Here is a 24,188-nt window from a genome sequence, read left to right as displayed (position 1 = left end):
TGTAAAGTAGCCACCGCTCCAAGCTCACTCCTGTGATGGACTACATTCTCATTACACATGAGTAAACTAAACATGAAATTGTAGTCCATCACAGGTGTGAGGCTGGAGTGGTGGCTACTTTACAACACTGGGACCATGGGGAACAAAAGTAGCCAGCCTCCAAAAGGAAGGACAGTATTGACACAAGTTCAGAGATTATTTGAGGATCTATAGCCGAGTGATACACAACTAAGATACATTTTTGTTAATAGTTCAGCTACTTGAATGTATTTTTAAGATTTACAGTAACTCCTGAGTTTAGTGTCACTTTCAAAACTGCCTCATCTACATTAATTCTGTAGACACTAAGAACACCTCCAATGTCCCTGGACGGTACAACATGCTCTCTGCTAAGAAAACCCTGCCTCACATTCCATGTCCCCACAATTGCCTACATATCCATTGAATACACTTTGCCAAAATAATGATCTCTTTTCTACTACACCCGGGCCAAACATGATCTTGCCTACAAAGGAATAACCTGCTACTATTTCAATATCCTCTCGCTTAGTATGGATGCACACCTGCTGCATCCATGTGTGTCCCAGTGGCTCGTCTACAATTGTATAGTTTAAAGTTAACAAATGGAAAATATTGCAGTTACAGTATCTCCCAATAGTTATTCTCTGATAAGTGCCAGGAGAACTCCTCATAATCAATTGCCTACCCATACATAAAACACAGGGTCAAATCGGTCTCTGGTGAACAGTAAACGCTGTGGTTGGAAACTGCACATCCACTGCTTCCCATTACAATTCACTGTTATGTGATAAAACTGCTCTGTTATTAAAAACATGTCACTGAGCGGTTTAATAATGTCACGGCGAGCTGTAGTAGGTAGCTGATGATATGCAGCCCTCCAGTACTCCCCAGATGCTGCCTTTGCAATATCTTATGAATGGGCAACCATTGAATTATGAGTTGTACTTCTCTTATACACCATCTTCAACATTTCCCAGTTCAGGTAAAGGCACACATTTGCTGGCAGAAACATTTTAGATGATTGTAGAACCAAAAGAAAGGTGTATTTTTGTCTTCTAAAAAAATGTCTCTCTACCCGTCTCTCTGTCTACTCAGAGGTCATGCAGCGGAGATCAGTCAGAGCATCAGCATTTTATTGTCAACATTTCAATGGAGCTCACATCTTTTTCAAGACACCGTTGCACACTAAAGACTAAGCGCCCTCAAATTGTTGCTAATAATGTAACTTGTACCGCATTTCTGGACTGTCAGCTGCTTATTGCCAGTGGGTTCCTCATCTCACTACTAGCTCCCTGGGACGTCTGACATAATGTGCTGATGCTACAACTTCTCTGCTGCAGGACCTGTGAGTACCTCTGTACCTTTTGATCAATAGGCCAATAGCTAAAATGTAAATAATGCTCTGCTCTAAAAGTGTAAGTTACACATTAATGACCACTATCATAAATGAACAGGAAGTGATGTAGAGCACTTTCCATTCATTCATAACTGGGACATAGTAAGCACACTATGTCCATTTCTTTGCAAACTGCTCTCCATCCTGAATGGGCTGTCACGGAATGTGGGGTGGGCGGTGGGGGAAGAGAGCTCCGCCTTCTGTGGCAGATCAGAGCGCTCTCCTCCAATCACCGTTCTCCATCCTGACACAGGAGGTGTGGGAGGAGAGCTGCGGGAGATGCGCACAGCTTGGCATCCTGACTTCTGTTGCCGCCGCTTGGCCTCCTGAAAGCTTCTCTCCTCCCTGATTGGCCCCGGAGCTGCATCAGAAGGCACACAGACTGGCACCCAGCTGGGAGGAGAGAAGGTAGGGATGCACTGAATTTTCGGGCCCTCATGGCACTTTCGCCAATTTGCCAAAAGTGCCATTTTCATCAAAAATTTCGGTGCATCCCTAATTCTATCCTGTATTTCAGACACTACCATTCTCAAGTGTATTTTCCAGAAATGGAAGGAAGGAAGATGAGGAGGACTGTGATTACACACTGGAACACTATATCTCCCACATGATCTCAGCCAAAAATAGGTATATACAACTGAAAATGTTATACAATCTACCACACCTCCAGCCCCCTCTGCCCCAAATGTCAAACTGAATCTGGCTCATTTACTGTATACATATGATCCGGACCTGCCCCTTTTATTACTGGCTTCAATCATTCATACCACCAATAAAATCACAGGTATCACTAAGGTGTGGGACCCTGCTATCTTTCTCCTTGGACTATTGAACCGTCTGAACTCAACTAATTCTACCCAGCTTTTTATCCCCTATGCTGCATTCTATGCAAGCAAAGCAAAACTCCTTCACTGGATGCTTCCTGCCCCAGGATGGAAATCACTTGTTGATGTGGCCCTTTCCCTATACAAACTTACCTAAGTTGAATTTGCCCTAAATGACAAACTGGCGTGGTTAACATTCTTTCATAGCAACCCCCCTTAAATCATTTAATATCACTTAAAAGAGACCTATGGGGTAAGTGTTTTTCCCCATAGTTCTCTTTAGGGTCATGGAGAGGACATATACTAACCTCCTCCCGTGACCCAAAGCTCAGTATATCACGGGTACTGAGAGTGCCGCAGGCGGCACGGATCCCGACATTACTGTCGAGATCCGCCCAGCTGTTTTAGTGACAGCTGGCTCTGCCTATCTAGAGGTAGAGTCAGCTGTGCCCACCCCCACCCCATTCATTCCTCCACTCAGCTCTGGAGGATCGGAGGGGGGAATCACTGCGGGGTGCGGTGACTGACAAACACTGCAGGGAGGCGATCAGGAAGTGAGCGGATCAGTGCATGTTTCTGCTCACTTCCCGATCGATAGATCCGACCTATGACAGCTTCTTTGTCACAGGTCAGCTCTAACTATGAGGATGATTGGAAATCACTCAACTCCTAGTACTCCTTTTAAGGCAAATGTATTGGTTTAACACTGTTCATTTACTCTGCAAAACTTTGTCATAATGTGATTACTAACTGTATTTGTGATGCTATATTGTTATCTATAATGCTGTCATGCCTCTTCTGTTTAGATTTATTTGGTATCTTGCAATTTGTTGCTACTGTGCTATGCTAATTGCCACAACTCTATAACTGTCATTTTGCATCTATGAAGTTAAAATTTTAACTTGCCTATTTAAAAAAAAATTACTACTTTGTATTGATCTGCTCTACTAATAGTATACAGCTACAAGAGTGTTAAACATTACCACTTTTCATTGATCTTCTCTACACGTAGTATACAAGTATGGGAGTGGTTAAACATTACCACTTCCCATTGATATAGACCGAGTGGCCAGATTATTATGACAACCTAACCTTTGTAGGCAAATTAGCTATAATTTGGTGCTGAAGTTGCTAGAGGGCCAGACCATTATAAATAGGGAAGCAGGTTGTTTACCACGACAGTAGAAGTGATTTTTTTCTGAAGAGATGGGTAAACAACGCTATTTAACAGCCTTTAAACCTGGGATGATTGTTGGTGCTCTGAGCCATGGAGCGAGTATCAGCAAAACAGCAGAATTAATTATGTTCAAGAGTAGCTGTTGTTAACGTGTTTAAAGACTGGACTGTCAGCCAAAATCTGGGTCTGAACGTGTGAATTGTGGCCGTCAGCGACTAGTCAATGTTAGGGCAGAACGGAGGGTGGCAAGACTGGTACAAGACAACAGAAGGGCAACAGTGCAGTGTCAGATTCCTCGCATCACCTTTCAACATCTCGTGGAGTCACGAGGCGGCCCAACGAAGTACTGATGGGGTGGTTATAATAATCTGGCCACTCAGTGTATGTATTTATGTATAATGAATGATGTGTTTTAAATTCTCATACATATAAACTGTACAAATCCTAAAGATTCCCTTATGTGTTTATGTAAGTAAACAAAGGAAATCGTATATATTTGCCTGGAGGTGATCTTTAAACCAATATCATATTTATTGTAGGGAAAAAAAAGAGAACTCATGAGAAGGTATATTATGAATGAACCTAGAAAAAAAACACTATTTCTGACATCAATAACCCTTGTTGTATTTGCAGCATCAGCAATCCTGTTTCATTTTGAAAACAATTTCCCAGGGTGCTTAGGGAGGTGTCATGTCAGCACCTCAATTTCTTTCTTTCAGATTGGTTCTCTGTCTCTCCTATTTAGGGAACTATTGGGGTCACTAGTTGGCAGGCCCAGGACTTTTTTTTTTTTATTTCTAAAAGAATCGTTGACAGGGTTACTAGTCAAGAGACATAATTTACACATTTAGATTCATATATGATACCTTTCATGACAGTGCCAGTTTTTATTGCTAAATATACAGTGCAACGTTGCTAACACTTGCGGGTCAGTTACTGCTTTAAGTAAGGAATGGTTATGAAAATTACATTAGGACAACTAGCTCCTAACTAGACTTCCAACATTTCTTCTTATTTTAACAAATATAGTGTTTATTTTAGTGCAAGCACCAAATTTGTATCCTGGCAGGTTCCCTTTTAAAGGCTCACTGAAATAAACCATATAAAACTGTCAAAAGAAACCTACTGCAATACCCAATTTAAAAGGTTTTGTTGTGTTTCATTGTTCACAAGAATTACAATCTCTGGAATGTTTTATTGCTGTAGTTTTACCTTCTGAGTAGACTGTTCATTATCACTTAAAGTGTTTAGCTATAGCCAAACTAACTCTAGAAGACAAAAACGCTGCATTTGGTTGAAGAATCCTTTCCGCAGTTACAGGAGGAGTTTCTATGACAGAACAGTGCCCTACAGTGTGATGCAATATGAACGGCAAGTAGGGCTGCAACAACTAATCGATTAAATCGATTATAATCGATAACGAGAATCGTTGTCAACGATTCTCATCATCGATTAGTTGCCGCTGCTCTGCTCCTCCGTTCTCCTCCCCCTGTTGCTGGCTGCAGCAGTCTGTGTCCCTGTCGATCCCTGCTGCTCTCCCTGCCTGTATCGGCAGAGGCAGCGGGGATGCAGACCAATGTAGCCGGCACCAGTGGGGAGGAGAGACCACTGTCACTGCATTGCCCCGCTGCTGCCCTCGCCCCTCCCCCCAAACCTCCGCTGCTGCCCTGGTTCTTCTCTGCCTGTGCCTTCACTGCCGCCCCACCCCGTGCCTCCACTGCCGCCCCGTTCCTCCTCTGCATCTAGAGGCCATACCCAGCCTTCTATTGGATATTTTAAAATACAAGAGGAGGTCCCTCCTCTGCTGATTGACAGCAGGCAGTGGGCGGGTGCAATAGCTAGCCTGCTATTGGCTATTGCAGTTTGAAATATCCAATAGCAGGCTGGCTATTGCTCCCAGCAATAAAGTGAAACTTAAATGTAAAAAGTTAAATAAAAATTAAAAATGCAAACAAAAAATAAAGTTAAATAAACTAAAATTAAAAATAGAAAACACTTTTTTTGGTGTGTTGGTTATTATATTGGCTTAGAGTTTTACAATTCACATTTTTTTTTTAAATCCATGAAACTAAGTAAAATGTCTAATATAATGCATACAATTCTGAAAAAAAATATTTTGCTGCAAGAGGTGCGTTGCGATGCCTTTCAATTGATCCCAAATGCACCTCCTGTCCGCAGTGTGATTGCCTGCCCTGGAACGCGCGGTACTACACTGTGTTCCAGTGCAGTGCGATTTAAAAAAATGTGCATATCGTTTTATTTTGAAGTAAACTTTGTCTGTAACACTGCATTTGTGTATTTATTTTAAATTAAATATTGGTATTCATTTTTTCTTTATTTTATCCCATTACTCAAGGTTAATAATCGGCTAACTAATTGATTACGAAAATAAATCATTAGCTGCAGCCCTAATGGCCAGTGTTGGTCTGTCTGCTATACATTATGCCAGGGTTGCTGAAAACTACTATCACACTTATTTCTTGTGTAAATGACCCACAGTAGAGGGTGCATGGATAATGTCAGCTGTCATCCCATTAGCAGAAGTAGCACATCTTCATATTGAAATATCTAGAAATAGAACTTACCAGCCGAAGATGTGGTGGCTGCATCATTTCACATTTTAAATGCTTTTTCCTATATTTTCACCTGTTGAAAATATGGTCTTGATGGAAAACTAGCTCAATTTTGGCCTCCTCATGCCATAAAACCTTCTTCAGCTACCTTCAGAGTCTCTATGGTGCCTTCTGGAAAACTGTAGGCAATAGGTTGTTTGAATTATGGTTAACAGCACCTTTTACCACTATCACATAAAGTTGCAACTGATGAAGTGTCCTGGCAACAGTTTTTGGTCTCTCCATTCTTAGCCATTAAAGTGACACTAAACTCCGAATTTAAATCTTAAAAATTCATTCAAGTACCCTAACTATTTAAGAAAATGTAGCTTGTTTATCACTCAGCTCTAGATGATCAAACCATCTCTGAATTCATGCTGACACTCTCCTTCCTTCTGTAGGGTGGCTACTTTTGTTCTTCATGGTCCCTGTGTGTGTTGCAAAGTGGCCACCACCCCAAGCTTGCTCCCGTGATGGAGTACAATCTCATACTAATTTGAATTGGGATTGTGGTCTATCAGGGGAGCAAGCTTGGAGTGGTGGCTACTTTACTACACAGGCAGGGACCATGGGGAACAAAAGTAGCCACCCTCCAGAAGGAAGGACAGTGTCAGCATGAATTCAGAGATGATTTGAGGCTCTACAGCTGAGTGATGCACAAATAAGATAAATTTTTGTTAATAGTTAAGGTACTTGAATACATTTATAAAATGTAACTCCTGAGTTTAGTGTCACTTTAGGGCTTTTAATTCCTTCATAAGCCTCTTGGAGGCCTCCCTCTCCTCACGTAGTTGCAACGTTTGGTGAAGGGTCAGTTTGCAGATTTACAGCTGTGTCATACTCTTTCCATTTCTTGATTAATGTACCTGTTCTCCAAGTGACAATCAGACACTTGGAATTGTTCTTGTTTGCATTGCCTGACTTATGCTTTTCAGTAACTTTTGCACTGAGTTGCTCAAAATGTTCTGGGGTTTGGAATTCGTATCGCCCCACGCCCGGGACATGTAGTGCCGGGCAAGTTGTTTTGTCACTATTTTAGCCCTGCATCAAATAGCAGGGCTGTGTTTTTTTTCTGCTCGGGCAGGGCGGTATTGCAGCAGGAAAACGCACAATCTGCATGCCACGACTGGGGTGTCATTAGAAAATAATGGCACTGCCAGCGCGATTGGCAGTGGTGTGCGATACGTGACATCACGGTCATCATGCACGAAACCGAGTGGATGGCTGGGTGGTTACGGAATCGCACACCACCGCCGATCGTGCTGTCAGTGCCATTATTTTTTAATGACACCCCAGTCGTGCCAGGCAGATTGCGCGTTTTCCTGCTGCAATACCGCCGCGGGCGATCAGGGTTGAAAACAGTGCACGGTGCATGTCGTGAAAATAGGTACATCTACCTTTTTTTCAGCGATTGCCACGCAGATGTAACCCCATACATGCGGATGCAACCGCTGTATGCAACCACACACGACCGCACGTCCTGGGAATTCCCAAGTCTGCACCAACCCTAAAGGGTATTTTCACTTTCCCAAGTAATTTGGGAAAATGGAATTACCCGCACAAATCTCCCTCCCACTATACTTACCTTTCCATGTATTGTGAATTCCGCTCGCAAATTGCAAGCACTCGGTCAACGCAGTCACCTGACGGCACTGACCAATGAGAAGTGCTTCTTAGCACTGCTAAATACGATTTTGGTTAAAATTATTATTTTTTTGTATCAGGACAAGTAGATTGCCATGAGGGACAAGTAGATTCGGCCCCCGCTTTAGTCCTTGGGCAAGTAGTTTTTTCTAAAATTTCCACACCCCTGATGTTCTTTTGTCCTCAGCATATACAAAAATCTGGCTGCACTCGTGATGTATTGTATTTGTGAGTGTCATAATAATGGGAATGTATAATTCTGCTGTCAGTTATTTTGTGGGGGGTTTTTCCCACCATTTTTATTAATTAAAATCACTTTACAGGGTTCTATTTTCACTTTGATATGGAAGAGTCATATTTCTGTCAAGGTAGAAAAAAAATCCACCATTTAATCCTCTATAATAATAATAATAATATAAGAAAACTTACAAGGGGATGAATACTTTTTATAGGCTGTATACAGTATAAGCATGCATCAATTTACATTGGGGCTCTACAACCTACCCATTGTTATTGTTGACCTTTGTTATTTTCCTCTTCATATTGATCAATAGAGGAAGAGCATTTTAATGTCTATGAAATCAAATGTTTAAATTGTTTTGAACATCTGGACCTCCAGTCTATTTACCACTAGAGAAAGCTAAAGGGAGGACAACTTTCTTTTGGGGATAAATAATCAGTGTGTCTCTCTCTTTTTCGAATCATGGTGAATGGGAACATGAAGAGGCTTTAAAGACTGTGGTTGATTTACTGTACAAGTAAAGGCTATTCACTCTGCAAAGTGAATTTTGGTGAAAAGGTGTACCCAGCTTTACTCTTTTTTACTCAATTTGCATTTGAGAAATAAATCCTACAGGATGCTTCCATGGCACCGCGTTTGCAGAGCATTCTGGACTTTTTGGCTCTCTCTAATCAATACTTCATGTTGAGCCCAGTAAACTAGATGGATATCCTCCTTTGACTTGTTCATCTATGTGTGTGTTTACACTCTCTCTACAGCACAGTAGTAGACAGATACATAAATCTTATAGCCAGCACACTCTAGAGCTCCAACTGCTGGCTTAACATGATATATATATACACATACATATATATATATACACATACATACACAGTACTTCCTGTATAGCTGCCTAAAAAGAGATTTTAAAAAATCCCGTTGTCCTAAACCTAGTAAAGAAAATATATACAACAACGTTATAGATTATTTTTTTTGTAAATCTACGTTTTGTAGTGCATTACACAGGGCAAGATCTCATTTTGTTAATCAAGCGTCTGGTGCTACCTCCTGGTGTATGGATGATTAAGATGTGGTTTAGAGTAAAAGAAGTGGAGAGTTGTTGTGATAAAGGCACTAGGCATTTGTGAAATCTTTGAGAAGATGATTTGAACAAATGGGGACAACTAGTACATTACAAGAAAAAGAATATGGATTCCAAATGCATAATGATGTGCTCATTTCTGTCTGCCCTTTTAACTTTTTATGCTACTTGGGAAAATTTGACTTGCATACTAAAGTCAATTGCAGTAGAAATGAACGTTATTAAACTGTAATTAGGCGCTTCTGAGCTTTTTAATTAAGAACCATGTGTCAGCCCATGTAGCCCTAAGTCCTTGCCTCCTAAATTACTCTGATTGTTACCAACTTTGACCATGTTTTATCAAACTTTTTATGGGTATTGGGATGTAGTAAGCATGATTAACATTTTGTTTGATTTAACAGTGTTCTGCATAACATAGTTGAGGAAACACACACTTCATAGAAGTCAAAGATTTGAAGAGAGCTATTAATGCTGTCCAGCAAATATAGCTACTATAAGTTTGGAAATTATGTGTTATACATTTAATTATTGATATTAGGCTTTGTGTCAATTATAGATAAACTCTTGGCAGATTTTAAAGACACCAATAATTGTAGTTATGTATCAAAAAATCATTAAATGTATTTTAAATCGGGGGTGTCATGGTCTTGTAAGGAGCAGTGAAAACAGCATGCCAAGCAGCAGAAGGAAAGGGAAAGCGAAAGATCATAGCCCGATACAGTTGCCCATTGTTTGTTTTTTTGTTTTTTTTGCTCTTGCCTCTATCACTGGCTGGGGAAAAACCAAGATGGCACACACTTCTGCCTCATGTGGCCTTGCTCCAAAAGAGAGTAGATCCGCCTTTCTAGTGCTCAGACTACTCCCTGCTCTACCACATTACCCACACAGATATAGGCAGCCTTTCCCTCTCTCTGATCACACCCCCATCATCATCACCGCTACTCTTGGGGAACCTAGAACCTTGAACCTAGGAATTAGCATTGGCACCGCAACAAAACACATACATTGACATTGGTTGCTTCACATAACCTAAGGCTGCGTTCACACCTGACCGTTTTGTAGCGCGTCCTACGCTCGACGAACGCGCTACAAAACGGTCAAAAAAATAAATAGCATTGTAGTCAATGCCCTCGTTCCCACCTAGGCGTGGGAACGAGGGCATTGACTACAGGCCCACGCCTGAAAAGGTCCCGGGACTACTTTGGGCCGTTTTGTAGGGCGTTTTCCATTGGGATACAGCCAAGTAGGCTTTGGAATCGCGCGACGGTTGCGCAACTTTTTTACCGCGAATCGCGGTAAAAAAAACGCGTGACGGTCGCGCATATTACAATACGCCTAGGTGTGAATGGGGCCTTAGAGTGACCTCAAACCAACTCATCTGCCAAACTCTCTTCATACACAATTTGCGAGGCACACCAGACCTTTATCAAGCATACCTTGATTAGGCAAGGTGCCAAACTCAAATGACTGAAACTACAGCAAATCACAGATCTCCCCATTTAAGTGAACACCCCACTAAACTAAATACCCTGATATCTTCTTGCCCCAGACCTCATTAAAACATTCATGCTCAACTTTCCCCTGCTTTTAGAGAAAATTAAATCCGCCTACAGCAATGGTCACAGTGCCCCTTCATGGGCTGTTAGATGTAATATTCTGCATCGGAACATCTTGCTCAGACTTTAGACCCCCTGCAAACACTACATCCCACTGTTCTTCCTAAAATCTTCATGTTTACTCCTTCACAAATTCGTTTGGTGCAACAAACTAGCCAAAATAAAACACCCCATACTACATACAGCCCAGAGTGAATGGGCCTTGGCCTTTTCAGATATCAAATTATACCATGCTGCCATAGATTTCTCCCATATTATTGACTGATGCAGACATAGTGGACTTAAGCTCTTGTTACCCATGGAACAGGCTACATTTATAGTCCCCCATGTACTGCCTTGGTGCTTAAACTCCATCCGCTCAGCTATCAAACTCCACCCAATGGTGGGACCCACTTGAATGACTGCCTGGAGACTACTTTCTGATAAACACCTCTCAGTGCACCCCACTGCTCCTGATTATTGGGAATTTAGCGTTCACTCCCAGACTGCATGATGAAGCCCTTGCCTGATTGAAAAAAGTAAGCAAATACAAAGGGAGCACTTTATTACTTTCTCCTCAAGGCTGTCTCTCATCATAATGTCATTAGATCCTGACCTAGTGTCTTTGCAATACTGGAGGTGGAGGGAGTTATTCATTTTCTTTTCATCCTACCTGCAGCCACAACTGTCAATTGACCCTTGTCTCCCATTGAACAAGAGTGTACAAAAACAGGACATGTCAACAACATCCTCTCCCTATGCCACCTTCTTTTTTCACCACAGTTCCTTTCCTCTAAAATCTTACAAGAGGTTGGTCATAATCAATCTGGTCAATGCCACCTGTGCCTCCCTCCCAGCCCTCTGGAAACAACCCAACCCACCTGCCGTACAGCAATGGCTTAATAGACTTAATAATATTAAACATGGATGATCTCATCAGTTCCAGCCAAATTGGGATAACACATACTCTGTATTTGTTACATGTTGCCATTCACATGGTATAACTTACAAAAATGTTTGCTTTTTTACCTGCCTAATAACCTAGCGTACCCCTATGTAATGTTAAAGTGACACTAAACTCAGAAGTTAAATCTTTAAAATGCATTCAAGTACCCTAATTATTAATAATACTGTACTTTCTTTGTGCATCACTCAAGCTGTAAATCCTCAAATCATCTCTGAATTTATGCTGACACAGTCCTTCCTTCTGGAGGGTGGCTACTTTTTGTTCCCCATGGCCCCTGTATGTGCTGTAAAGTAGTTACCGCTCCAAGCTCGCTACCATGAAAGACTACAATCTTAATACAAATGAGTAAACTAAATGTGAAATTGTAGTCCATTTCTCTTCATTCCTCCCCTTCCCCTCTTTCTCACCCCTCCTTTTTCTTCCCTTTTTATTATATACACCCCTTACTACCTTTCTTTCTGTTCTTCCCGCCTTCCCTCTATATAATAAACCACTGAGCGCTGTTAGAATGTTTTATGCATATCTTTAAAGCTCACATTTTCTTCATGCAGTGTTTAAAAAGTTGACCATTCTAACTTGGAAAGCTAAATTAGAAGTTAATGAATTATAGCAAATGTAGATAGATTAAGATAATTCAGTCTTTGGTAATGTTGATTGATTTTATTTGTGTTGTTTTTCAGGTGGTGTTAGTGAGATGGAACGAACCATTCCAAAAGTTGGCAACCTGCGATGCAGATGGAGGGATATTTGTGTGGATCCAATATGAAGGCAGATGGTCTGTGGAGCTGGTCAATGATCGAGGAGCACAGGTGAGCGGTACACGGAAAATCTTGTAGATGAATGTGATATATTACATTTTACTTCTTTACCTTAAATTAGCTTTTGCATTCTATTATTTTTGGTGTGTTCAGATTTGGTGTATTATCTATATTGTCCAGAAAACGTGTGCTCAAAGGGTAGCCTTTCCTCCTGCTGGGAACAAACTAGCTGTAATAACCTTTTATGTTTGGAGATGGAACTCAGCTGCGGATCTCCTTCCAACAAGGGAAATTAGCAGTCACTTCACATGGTAGTTCAATAATCGTTTTAAGTAAGGAAGGGTCAAAAGGTGGTACTTGAAATGTTCACTTAACAAACAAGCAGCAAAAGTCAATTGGTTGACTGAGCAAGTAACAACCCGGGTATTTGCAATGTTCACTTCACATCACAAGTGCATATCACACAGGATTGTATGGCTAGGATAAACGGAGGTGTTTGTAATGTTCACTTCACATCACTAGCAAAGTCAGTTAAGTTGCATAAGCAAGTCACAGCTGGAGTAATCAATACTTGCTGTTAGGAGTACACTGGTTAGCAGGTAAAGGTAATCCTGGAGTCTGTATCCTGGCTGTAGTAGCTGGTATAGCCGCAATGTAAGGATGGGAAGCACAAGAAGTCCCAGCAGGATCAGGAGGGTGTGCAGGCTCTGGAGGGTCCCATGGGGACAGCCTATCATTTAGGATTGAGAGCGTGTCTGTAGGGAGCTTTGTCCAGCATCTGCATTCATTGCAGGAACATCAGACAAGTGAACCCTTGCTGCTTAAGCTGAGGAGGGCGGAGCAGCGTGATGTCGACAGACCGGGGGCGGAGCTACCCTCTGTGTCTGAGACGTCGAGGCAAGCATAGCAGGTCTATTACACTAGCTGCACTTTTTAAAAGAAATGAATGTACTAGGAACATCTTAATAACTGTGAATTATATTACCACATTGAACCTAGAGGGTGAAATGGTAATTCTGCCAAAAACTGATATTTCAGTATTTATTGGGCAGTGATGGGTTGAATCATCTGTCTTCTTTTTAGATCCCTTGAAGACTCTTAGTTACAACATTTCCCCATCATAGATTTGGAATCGTTCTCCCTTGAGTGTTACAAGGCAAAGATTTGCTCTCAGCAGCCAAACAGAACTGTGGCGCAGAAAAAGGAACATGCATCCGGAGGAGTTTTTTTTTTGTTGTTTTTTTTTTTTGTTGTTTCTTTTTTCTCGTCTCCACCACCACTTCTTGCATAGATTTTAGGGGTTGGCACATACTTAAGCAAATGGCCAGTGTTTGTGTTTGGCCATCCTTTATTATGATGATGATTACTATGCATACTATAATGCGTGTTTACAATGCACGTACTGTCCATATTTTTTCAGGTTTTTCTTCTTTGGTGTAACTCTGGAAATATTGTTCTATTGTGACTTTTTGTGCGGAAATCTTAACATTCATGTATGCATTTTTATGGCTACCTGCCTGTGCATATTTTAAATGGTCTCGCTCTCAAAAGCATATTAACATGGCAAGACATAAACACAAATCTCTAGCACAGAAAACATTTCGCATGTTTAGAAATGACTCCAGACATTGACGTCATCTTGTTGCCTGCAATAATGATGCTAAGTATGGCAGCCTGAGCATCATAATCTATTTAATGGGCTTTTGCATGAGGCCATTTATCTAAATTACCAAAACTGGATCAAATCTCTATCATTTCTACTTTGATGGAATTGCTTGCTCTAATACATTTGATTGAAATGCCGTGCATGTAACTCCTTTTAATGACGTTATAGCTGAGGTGCAAATGTGCAGAACTACTTTAAGGAGGGTAATATACGAAAGAAAATTGCCAGCAAATGTAGATTAGATTATAAGGTGTAGGTGAAGAAAGTTTTATCACCAGACATATTTATTATCGACCTAGTGAGAGAAGTAAAGCTAAATGCAAGTTGCCTTAGATACGATAGAGAACATTTTCTGTGCAGTCTATTGTATTTTATTTTGTGTTGTCAAATATCTTATGCTAAGGAAGACTTACAAATGGCAGTTGATTACAATCTTTATTTAGGGTATCTCTACACTATTGTGTATAAGAACAGGTATATGTTATGGTATTTAAAGTTTTAATGTAGCTATAGGGAGCAGTGCCTTCTATGGCATCACACAGTGAACTTACCTGATCCTTTGCAGAATATATAGATTAAATGTGACATGCTGCACAGTCATATTCTAAGGTTACCATAAAATATGAAGCTTACCTTTAGGCGAAAAAGCTAAATGCACAGTAGGCTGATGTCACGTTTCAGATTCTGCTGCTACGGTAGTAACACAGTGCCAGCAGCAGAATCACTGAAATGAGGCTTCTGTTTTTTTAATGGAATTGCTCACTTAATGGCCCACTGTTCTGCCACATCTCACTCATTAGCGAGGGAGCCACTCTAACAACTTCCAAAGAGATTGCCACGGCACTCCTTACTGGTATGTCCCTTTAAAGGGGGTGTTGCAGTGATAGTGGATGGCACCACTTCAAATCTAAGAAGTAAAGTATATCACCAGCACACCAAAGTAAAATCTTCAACGAGTGGTCATTTTATTAATGTACCCACATCTTGTCTTAAAACAACAAACGTTGCTTTATGACAAGATGTGGGTACATCAATAAAATGACCACTCGTTGAAGATTTTACTTTGGTGTGCTGGTGATATACTTTACTACTCTGTAACACCTGGTATGTTGGTAATCTTTTGCAGGTAAATTGTCACCAGCGAAATGGGACATGGACCTAAAGGCCAACTGAGGACATACTTTTAAGTGCAGGCTGTCATAGGCTCATCCCCTGAGGGGGCCACACCAAAGTCACTTGCACTAGCAGTGGAATGAGGCAGATCAGTGCTGACATCATTAATCCTTACAAGCTGGGATAACTGTGTTTCAGAAGGGAAACTGGTGGTTTTTGGTTCAGTTTTAAGTTTATACTTTTTAAACTGATTAAATACACATACACATTTTTGCTTTACAATTCAGGGCAAAAGTGTCACAGAGCTGTTAGCTAAAATGAGAACATTCATTCTGATTAAGGAAATAAAGGGAAGTGGTACAAAACCACAGTACTTTAAAATAAGAAGGATGGTGGCTCTGGCTTCCTGCAAGTAATAGATATTTTTAACTGAGCTTTCAGGCTGCTGCCATTTATTAAGGAAAAGTGCTTATCAAATATCCATAAAAATGTAAGACTATGGTGTTTTGGTGTCATTAACTACTTCAGGACCGCCCACCGTCAAAAAACTTCATGTCCTGAAGTAGTTATACCAAGAACACGGCTGCTGTTGCAGTGGAGTTCTTGATATTGTTTTAAACAGCAGGCAATTGCTGTTCAGATACAGGCGTTCTGGCAGCTGTGCAGCCGCTGAATCGCTTCTACGGTACAGCAGAATGTACCCCCCCCCCTTTTTGCCGCCGGCTTCCCCGTGCTCCGCCTTGTGGTGGCCCAGGACTGGCACAGCAGGTCTCCCCTGACAGTTTGGAGGGAGTTCAGCTAGCTTATAGCCGCTGATCTCTCCTCTGATCACTGGGCCCAGAAGTGATGTGTATTACATCTGTTATATTCTCCGGCTCTTCGAGCCAGAAGAAGAAGCTGGTGAAGCAGGTCTCTGCTTCATCAGTGTCTTTGGGGTCCCTAGGTGACATTTGGGGTCTGAAAGACCTCTGATGTCTACATTAAAGAGGACTTATCACTTTATATTTGCTATTACATTGGGGGCTTATTAGCCCCCTATGTGATAGCAATAAAGTTGAGTGTAAAAAAATAAATCACACACACACACAACTTTTTTTAACCACTTGCTGACTGGGGTGTGTATACCTTCCTTCCTTCATCATGGTCATGTGGGTGAATGAGGAAGGGGACCCTTTGAGGCCCCGAAAAGCGCTTGCATTGAATGGCAATGTGTCATTAAATAGACGATTGCTAAACTACTAATTGGCGTGCTGGTGTCTTTATTTCTTCATTTGAGGTGTTCACGGTGCCATCCGTGTTCACTACAAGCACCCACCCATCTGCACGGGTCTATTGGATGTTCTGGTAAGGAGTGCAGCAAGACCTCTGGTTCTGAATATTCTTTGTGCACTGGGCTCTGCATTCTGCACTTTCCAGACCTTTTGTGAACTGTTAGCCATGGAGCGCTTTCCAGGTCTAGAGCCTCTGCGGTGATAATGTTTCTGATGGCTCACTTTGTGAGTAGGTCTTGTGGGCTGAGCATTGTTTATTAGACCCATTGGGTGCCATTATTATCCCTGTTTTCTGTTGGGTTTTCTATGGAAAGGGTTACAGTGCTGAAGGACTGTGTTTGTTTATAGGTGGAGTGCATAGGTGCACATTCCGTGCTCTTGTTCCCACTATTCAGCTTGAGGTAGCACGTTCCCACCACAGTTCTGTAACAGCCACAGCCTGGTCAGTGCTGGCGGAGCGGCTCAGGGACGGACTGCGCAGGCGCGCCGTGGGTCGGTGGCCCCGGGCAGCCAACGTCAGAGGGAGACGTCCGCTGCTGCTTTACAGCGACGCCCTGCGCAGGCGCGTGGGAGGCTTCCTCCGTCGCTTCCCCGTGACGCGGCCACGTCGGACGCAGGAGCGTCTTGCAACTCCGCCCCCTCCAAACGCAGCACCCGGCTTAAAAGCCGCAGCTCCGGTATTGATCGGCGTCTTCAGTTGAGTGTACTGGACGCTGACCAAACCAGCTCCACACTCGCCCCCCTAAAGACCTCAGCCACCTTATCCTGGCTGAGACTACAAGCACCTTAACCGCAAGTACTCTGGAATACCGCATGCAGCATTTCTGTCTTCCACAAATAAGCTAAGTGCTCTGGGAATACTATATACTGCATTACTGTCGTTGCACAATACAATCTGAATACTCTGGGAATATTATATACTGCATTACTGTCGTTGCACAAATACGCTAAATACTCGGGGAATACCAACTTTGGATTATGATGTCCTTATCCTACCTGCATACTTAACCATCCATTGTTGTATCCTCCCCCTGGTGCTGATCAGAGGTACAGCACAGTGGGAGGCTGTTCCCTAAAGTAACGTTACGAATTATACGGGGTGTGATGTGCTGCAACTTACTCTTGGCCTCATTCCAAAACTGGGCAAAAAGAGAATAAGTTGCTCTCTGATTCCCGTCCTATAGCGCTCCCGCTCATCTGCAGTTGTGATCCACTGTATCCCATAGGCCACACTCCAGGCGAGACGTTACAAGTTCCCAATCACAAGAAACATGCGGTTTCATCTCAATTAGTGGCATGTAAACAAATGGCTGGAGCAAGTTGTGACATCACGGGACTTTGGCCACCTATTTTTTTTCATTCCATACCAGCTCTCTGTCATCTAATGGAATGTAAACAAATGGTCGGAGTGAGTCATGACATCATAACATCACTGCCTTCAGCCAAACCAAATGCTTTCTTCAGCTGAAGCGAGCCGAAGGATTAGCCGAACTCTTCAGTCCAGGAGTCTATTCAATGTTTGTTTCTGCATTTAAGTACTGGGGCTAATGGTAGCCTCAGGCCTTTAAGGCAGTTGCATTTGCCTAGTTCCACTTCAGACCCCTACAGCTCAACATCCCATCATTGTGGGACAAATCGGTTTAGTACCTGGACAAATCGATTTGCGTGTTACCAAGGATCAGGTTGTCTATGGTGGCTTAGGTATCCAGCTTACTTCAAAGGGTTATTAAACCCTCGCATGTTTTTGCATATATCTACTGCTAGCAAGCAGTAGATGTATGCAAAAACATTTAAAAAACAACTTTTAAAAAGGGTTCATTCTTACCTGTGTCTTCGCCTTGCGCTCCCGTCCGAACATCTGAAGAGTCTCAGGCGGCCGCAAAGGATCTTGGGGCGGAGGCATGTGCACTTCAGATGTTCAGCCAGGGAAACAAGGAGAGACACAAAGTAAGTCTATGGAGCAGCGTGCACCCACAAGCAGACACCGTGGCACATGAGAGAAGAGGAGGACAAAGGAGTCAGCACTGGATCGTAGACCCGCATCCAGCGCTGGAGGGACAGCTTAAAAGGACAGGAAAGAAGAGGTAGATCGGCTTAAGAGACATCCTTTAAGGTAAGTCCCTACAGCAGGATTGGGAAGTGGGGAAAAAAATTTGACTTTAATGTCACTTTAATGTGTTCATGATTTAACACATTCAGCTCGATTTTTCATCTTTTGAATCCAGTAAAATGTATTAAAATGTATTTTATATGTTGAAATGTCTTGCCTTATCTGGATCCTCTAAAGGGCAGATTTATTGATGGCAAATGGTGCTAAACTCTCCTTTTAGTGTTTGTAATTTTGTATTATGCAGAGGCTTCATGGGAGTTTGTTTTTAATATAATTGCTTCTATTACATTGTAACATATTAACATTGTAAGTTGGGTAAACAAAAAAAAATACATTTACAACTAATTTACTCTTTACTTTACTGTTTTGTCTCATACAGGTTAGCGACTTTACCTGGAGCCATGATGGCACTCAAGCTTTGATCTCATACCGCGATGGATTTGTGCTTGTTGGTTCAGTGAGCGGACAGAGGCATTGGTCATCAGAGATAAACTTGGAGAGTCAAATAACCTGTGGGATCTGGACACCAGACGATCAACAGGTAAGTAATCCATTTAAAAACATATGTTTTGCCTCCTTTACATTAACAGTGTAATTTTTTTGCTCCTTGTGACTAAATACCCATTGATTTAACATACAACCGCTGGTTTTATTGAGATGATTATATATACATTTTGCAATATGTAACTGTTATAATAATAAAAAAGGATATTTTTAAATGTTTACAAAGCCCTTTCTACATGTGAACTTTGACAGAAGACATCTTGCACCACCATTAAAAGAGATTCTGTATTCTGTAGAGGGTAAATCTAGCCTTCAGGATCCGTACATTCCTATTGAAAGTCTCTCTAACATCCAACAAAGACTGACAAATCACTATTGAGTAGCTAGACCCCTTTTAATTCTACTTTTAGTTCTACTTTTATCCCTACCACTTTTTCTTTTTTTTCTTTGTTGAGACACGGCTCCTATAATAGGAAGTCATTGCTATAGTAACTGGAATGTTTGCATAAACACAGTGACTTTGCTCTCTGTTAGTCAGGAAGCACAAGAAAGAAAATTACATTATAGGAGCAGAATCTCCACGCTGGTTGCTAATATATCTTGGTTACTAAAGTGCTGGTCTGTATGAATAGTCTATGTGCAGACAGGAGAGGAACTTACAAGCTTTGAACGTGTATTGGTGGATGTTCGCGAAACCATTGAAAAAATCCGCAAACTCTGAAATTGGCACCCGAGACCCATTAAAGTCTGTTGGAGCTAAATCTTGTAATTTATTTTTCTAGGAAATTTGCATGCTTTTGTTAAAAAATAGGTGTGGATAGCTGGGCACTGCCTTGGGGGACGAGTGCTAATGCAAAAAATATATATATATATTTTGTGACGACTTTTATTGTCTAGTAACGCAGCAGTTGAAAATCAAATCAATAGGAAAAAATTGCAGAAAATTCAAAAATGGCTTGGCCAGCTGATTTGAAAAATGTTCCGGAGGGCTTGGCAGCAAAAGGGTTATTAAAGGGCATAAAAAATACTAAATTCCTTATAATAACATACACGAGGGTAGGCTTCAACCTGTAGTGGCATACCAGGATCATCCCAAGTCACATTCCCTCAACATGGGAATGTTGCCAGGGGGGATTTCTGCCCCCCATCATCATGAATGAGACACAACTAAAAATGTCAACAGTAAACTAACTGTAAGATTAAAGTGTATTTCTACATTTGCAGCCAAATTGGGATAACACCTATTTTATATTTGTTACATGTTCCCATTCACATTGCATAACTTGAAATAAATGTTTAAAAATGGCTGCTTACGTTTTTAAGCGCTTTTTACCTGCTTAAAAATCCCACCCAGCTTCTCTCCCTATGCAATGTTTAGGAGAGGTTTGTGGTAAGTAATGGTTAATTACTCTGTCTGTGCTGCGCTGGCAGATCTCATAATCGGTTGTAAACTGTCTGTCCTAAAAAGGGTTGAAGGCATAGAACAGTCGAGGACACATTAATATGCAATTTAGGGGGCAGTCTGTCCAATCCAGGAGCCAGCAGAATTTGTTTTTCGGAGCCAACTCTTTTTACATCCACTAGAGAAAACCTCAAAAGTTATGTCCCCAGCTGTACGTGATATCTTTGATGTAATATCAGCTACCTAGCTCCTGGGATTTGTCCAGCCCTGACTTCGAAGCATTGTATGCTAATTAGAGGAAGTTCAGTCTGTCTTTCTGTTTGTTCCTTCACTTTCATTTTTTAACTACTCAGAGTAGTTTGAAGGCTGCATAAAAGCCTTTACCAAAAAAAAAAAAATTAAAAGTCAATAAATATTTTATTAACTATATGTTTGGTATGCTGTGTGAATATGAACACATAACAAACATATAGTGGGGTTTTCTCATATTTTACTGCAAAAGTGGAAATACATTTTGAAGTCCATTTCTACCTTTGTAAGTGATTAGCATTTATTGTAGTAATCTAGAGGTGCAGTGATGATGTATATGTGCGCACATTTTCATGACTCACATTGCAGGCTTTCTTCATTTTTTATTAGCTTTTTATTAAGCCTGAATCCTAGAAAATCCAAATGTTCTTCACAGGAAGCTCAGTCTGACTCTGGGGTCAGATTGTAAAGCAAGCTTCCCCCCTCCCTGTGATTCTGTGTAAGAAGTCCTACACTGCCTTTGCTCACAATACACTGTTCGGGGGAAGAGGGGGGGTGCCACTATGAATACTAATATACACAGATTGCTTGCAGAGCCCAGAGGCTGCCATTTCCATGAGGATATGGAGGGGAAAGCTAACAATAATGCAAGTTTCTGTGTTTATATACAGCAACTGCATAAGCCTGCTTAATTTTCATGTGGTGTACATTGCTGGCATATGTTTTTTTTCAATACCTCTGCAAAGGTGGAAATGGGGTTTAAGGTTTTGGATGAACCACCCAGCATTTTAAGCGTGTGTTACAATGTACAGATTTCACTGTGTGTGTACATTTACTGTGCGTGCGTGTGTATGTAATATAATATACATTTTTTTTCTTTGTTAATTGTATTTTTAAAGGGATAAAACATAGAGGAATGGGCATGTACTGGGGACGTATACTGAATTTATTTTTTTTCTTTTGCCCTGACGCCCACTCTCAGCCCCTAGCGCCTGATCCAAAATCAATATAAAAACATACTCAATATAGTTAACCCTAAAAACTGATCACCTAAACACCTGAGTTATTTTTACCTCATGCAGAGAATGCACAGTACTAGAATTAAAAATACTCCTTAAAACTCCTGATTTGTTATAAAACAAAATAATGTTGAATATATAATCTCAGCCTTTAATATATTACGGTCTGTTTATCAATCTTTCCGAAACACTTTTTTTTACACAATGTTTCTAATTGCACAGTTTTATTACCCATTACTCAGCTTGATCTGATGTTTTTTAAAAATGTTTCTTTGTCTATTTAAAATGTAATTGCTCTCTATTTGTACGCCAACAGTTTGCTACTTTCGGAAAGGCTAATAATTGAACAATCTATTTTTATACAACTGTGTTATATTAAAACAGCATATGCTTTAGTTACATATTGAACATGTAAATACTCCTTCTTTTTGTATTTATAATCTCAACACAAAAAAAGTGGTATACAGATCACCTTGGGGGGCAAAAATCAGACTAGCTCCTGCTCTTCTTTGCAGTAATATATAGTAGGGTACAGCAAAGGGGGTAGCTTAAGGGGTAACCATTGGGCTTGGAAAGGCCAATCTAGACGTTTCAACAGGGATCCTATACCTTAAGTGGTCTGTCTATGACCTAAAAACCATGGGAAACGCAAATAAAGCTCTTTAGATTTTTTTTTCAGTTTTGAGCAGATAAATATGGTTTTAATCCTCCCAAGTGAAATCAAGTTAAATGAGTGTATATGACGATAATTCAGATGGCTGATGACGAGCAGGATTTAATGATGTTTTGACAATTAGCGACAGGGAGCAAATTTAGGTTAATAACTGCTCCTGAGATATCAGTTTCCAGCATATGGCCAATTCCAGAAATAGACGTACCATTAACCATTCTCACTACTTCATACTTCATACTGCAGCATTTAGCTTCAACAGATGCACACTGTATGCATGTTCACTAATTTGTAACATACAGTATTCTAATAACAAAGAAGAGAGAAATTTACAAAGAACAGGTACAAGAATGCACAGCTCTTTTTGGTTCATCTATAAACACCTTGTGTGTGTGTATGTATATATATATATCATACATACACTATCAGCCATTCAGCCATTTTAACCAGGACCGCCACTGCATTGTGGGGCTCCTAATCGTTGTTGCGGAATTTGGGTCACTTTAAGTGGACCTTGAGATTATAAAAGGTCTAATAGCCCTTGGCAACCAGGACTGTCACTGTAAAGGAAACTGCGTTCAAAGACTCAAGGATTTGAAATTTAAATAAGTTGTGGTGTTTTTTTTTAATGTGATAAAATAACAAGCTTATCTTGTTGAGCAGTGATAACCTTGACTTTGGTTTTTATTTGCACATTTTGTAGAACTTGTATCTTTAATTGCAAATTCTTGCTGTCTTCAGGCTAGGAATTAAAAAGCAAGACATGATCATTTTCTAATAACAAAATTCCAAAGGTCCAGCTTCCAATACCTTTCATGAAATTAAACATTGCAATTATTTCTAATTGGCTTTGTTACCTTTTGGATGCCTCTTGGATGTCTTGTTTTTATTACATCCTGAATGCTTGGAAACAGTCTCTGTACACAAATGGATCACTACAACGTGACAAATGAAAATTACTATTGAAATTTATTTGCCTTTTATTTCTTGTTCTCATCAACACTGGGAGACTTGCTGGATTATTGTTGTCAGGGAGCATTTGTACATATGTACCCAAAGAAGAGGCAAGTAACAAGAGCTGTGTGCTAAATTAAGTGTTTGTGATTGATGACAATACCTGACCAAAGTCAACAGGGAGTTGATCAAGAAGACAGCTAGAGATCATTTTATATTTATATCATGGTCCACAGACAAATTAGTATCATTGATAAATTGTGCATTGTGTTATTCATGTGGCACAGATGAAAAATTACCTATTCATCTCCGGTTCTATTTGATGCTTTGGATTATTGATGTGAAGTATGTATTTATAGCCTGTATGAAAAAACAAAGGCATTATAAGATAATGATATGTTTGAGTGTGTATATGCATATTTGAGCGTGTACACATATATGAATTCACAAAGCTAACTTACCGGGATAAGCATCCTTACTTTCTACACTGTGGAAGTGTGCTGTGCGTGTAATATGCGATGTATGTGTGCTGTGCGTGTATTATGCAATGTATGTGTGCTGTGCGTGTATTATGCGATGTATGTGTGCTGTGCGTGTATTATGCGATGTGCTGTGCGTGCATTATGCGATGTATGTGTGCTGTGCGTGTATTATGTGTTGTATGTGTGCTGTGCGTGTATTATGTGTTGTATGTGTGCTGTGCGTGTATTATGTGTTGTATGTGTGCTGTGCATGTATTATGAGTTGTATGTGTGCTGTGCGTGTATTATGAGTTGTATGTGTGCTTTGCATGTATTATGAGTTGTATGTGTTGCTGTGTGTTTTATTCTGTGTGTTGTGTGTCTATTATGTGTGCTGTGTGTGCAGTGAGTGGAGCCAGTGGCGTAACAACCGAGGAGGGGGGAAGACAGAGG

The 24,188-nt window shown here is 40.8% G+C and overlaps 1 protein-coding gene across 2 annotated transcripts in view; it reads left to right on the top strand.

The window, feature by feature from the left end:
- The window catches only part of TULP4 (tubby like protein 4), a 61,732-nt gene that overhangs the window by 9,312 nt on the left and 28,232 nt on the right, over window positions 1-24,188 (top strand). For both annotated transcript variants that reach the window (XM_018567193.1, XM_018567192.1), the window contains exons 2-3: window positions 12,239-12,367; window positions 18,856-19,017. In XM_018567193.1, the coding sequence (XP_018422695.1) occupies window positions 12,239-12,367; window positions 18,856-19,017 (291 nt within the window). The remainder of the gene's footprint in view (window positions 1-12,238; window positions 12,368-18,855; window positions 19,018-24,188) is intronic.

This window comes from Nanorana parkeri, unplaced genomic scaffold, assembly GCF_000935625.1.
Source record: "Nanorana parkeri isolate BGI_ZX_2015 unplaced genomic scaffold, ASM93562v1 scaffold1018, whole genome shotgun sequence".
NCBI classification, from domain to species: Eukaryota; Metazoa; Chordata; class Amphibia; order Anura; family Dicroglossidae; genus Nanorana; species Nanorana parkeri.
The sequence above is the reverse complement of the archived record's forward strand: the minus strand, read 5'-3'. Positions and strand labels throughout refer to the sequence as shown.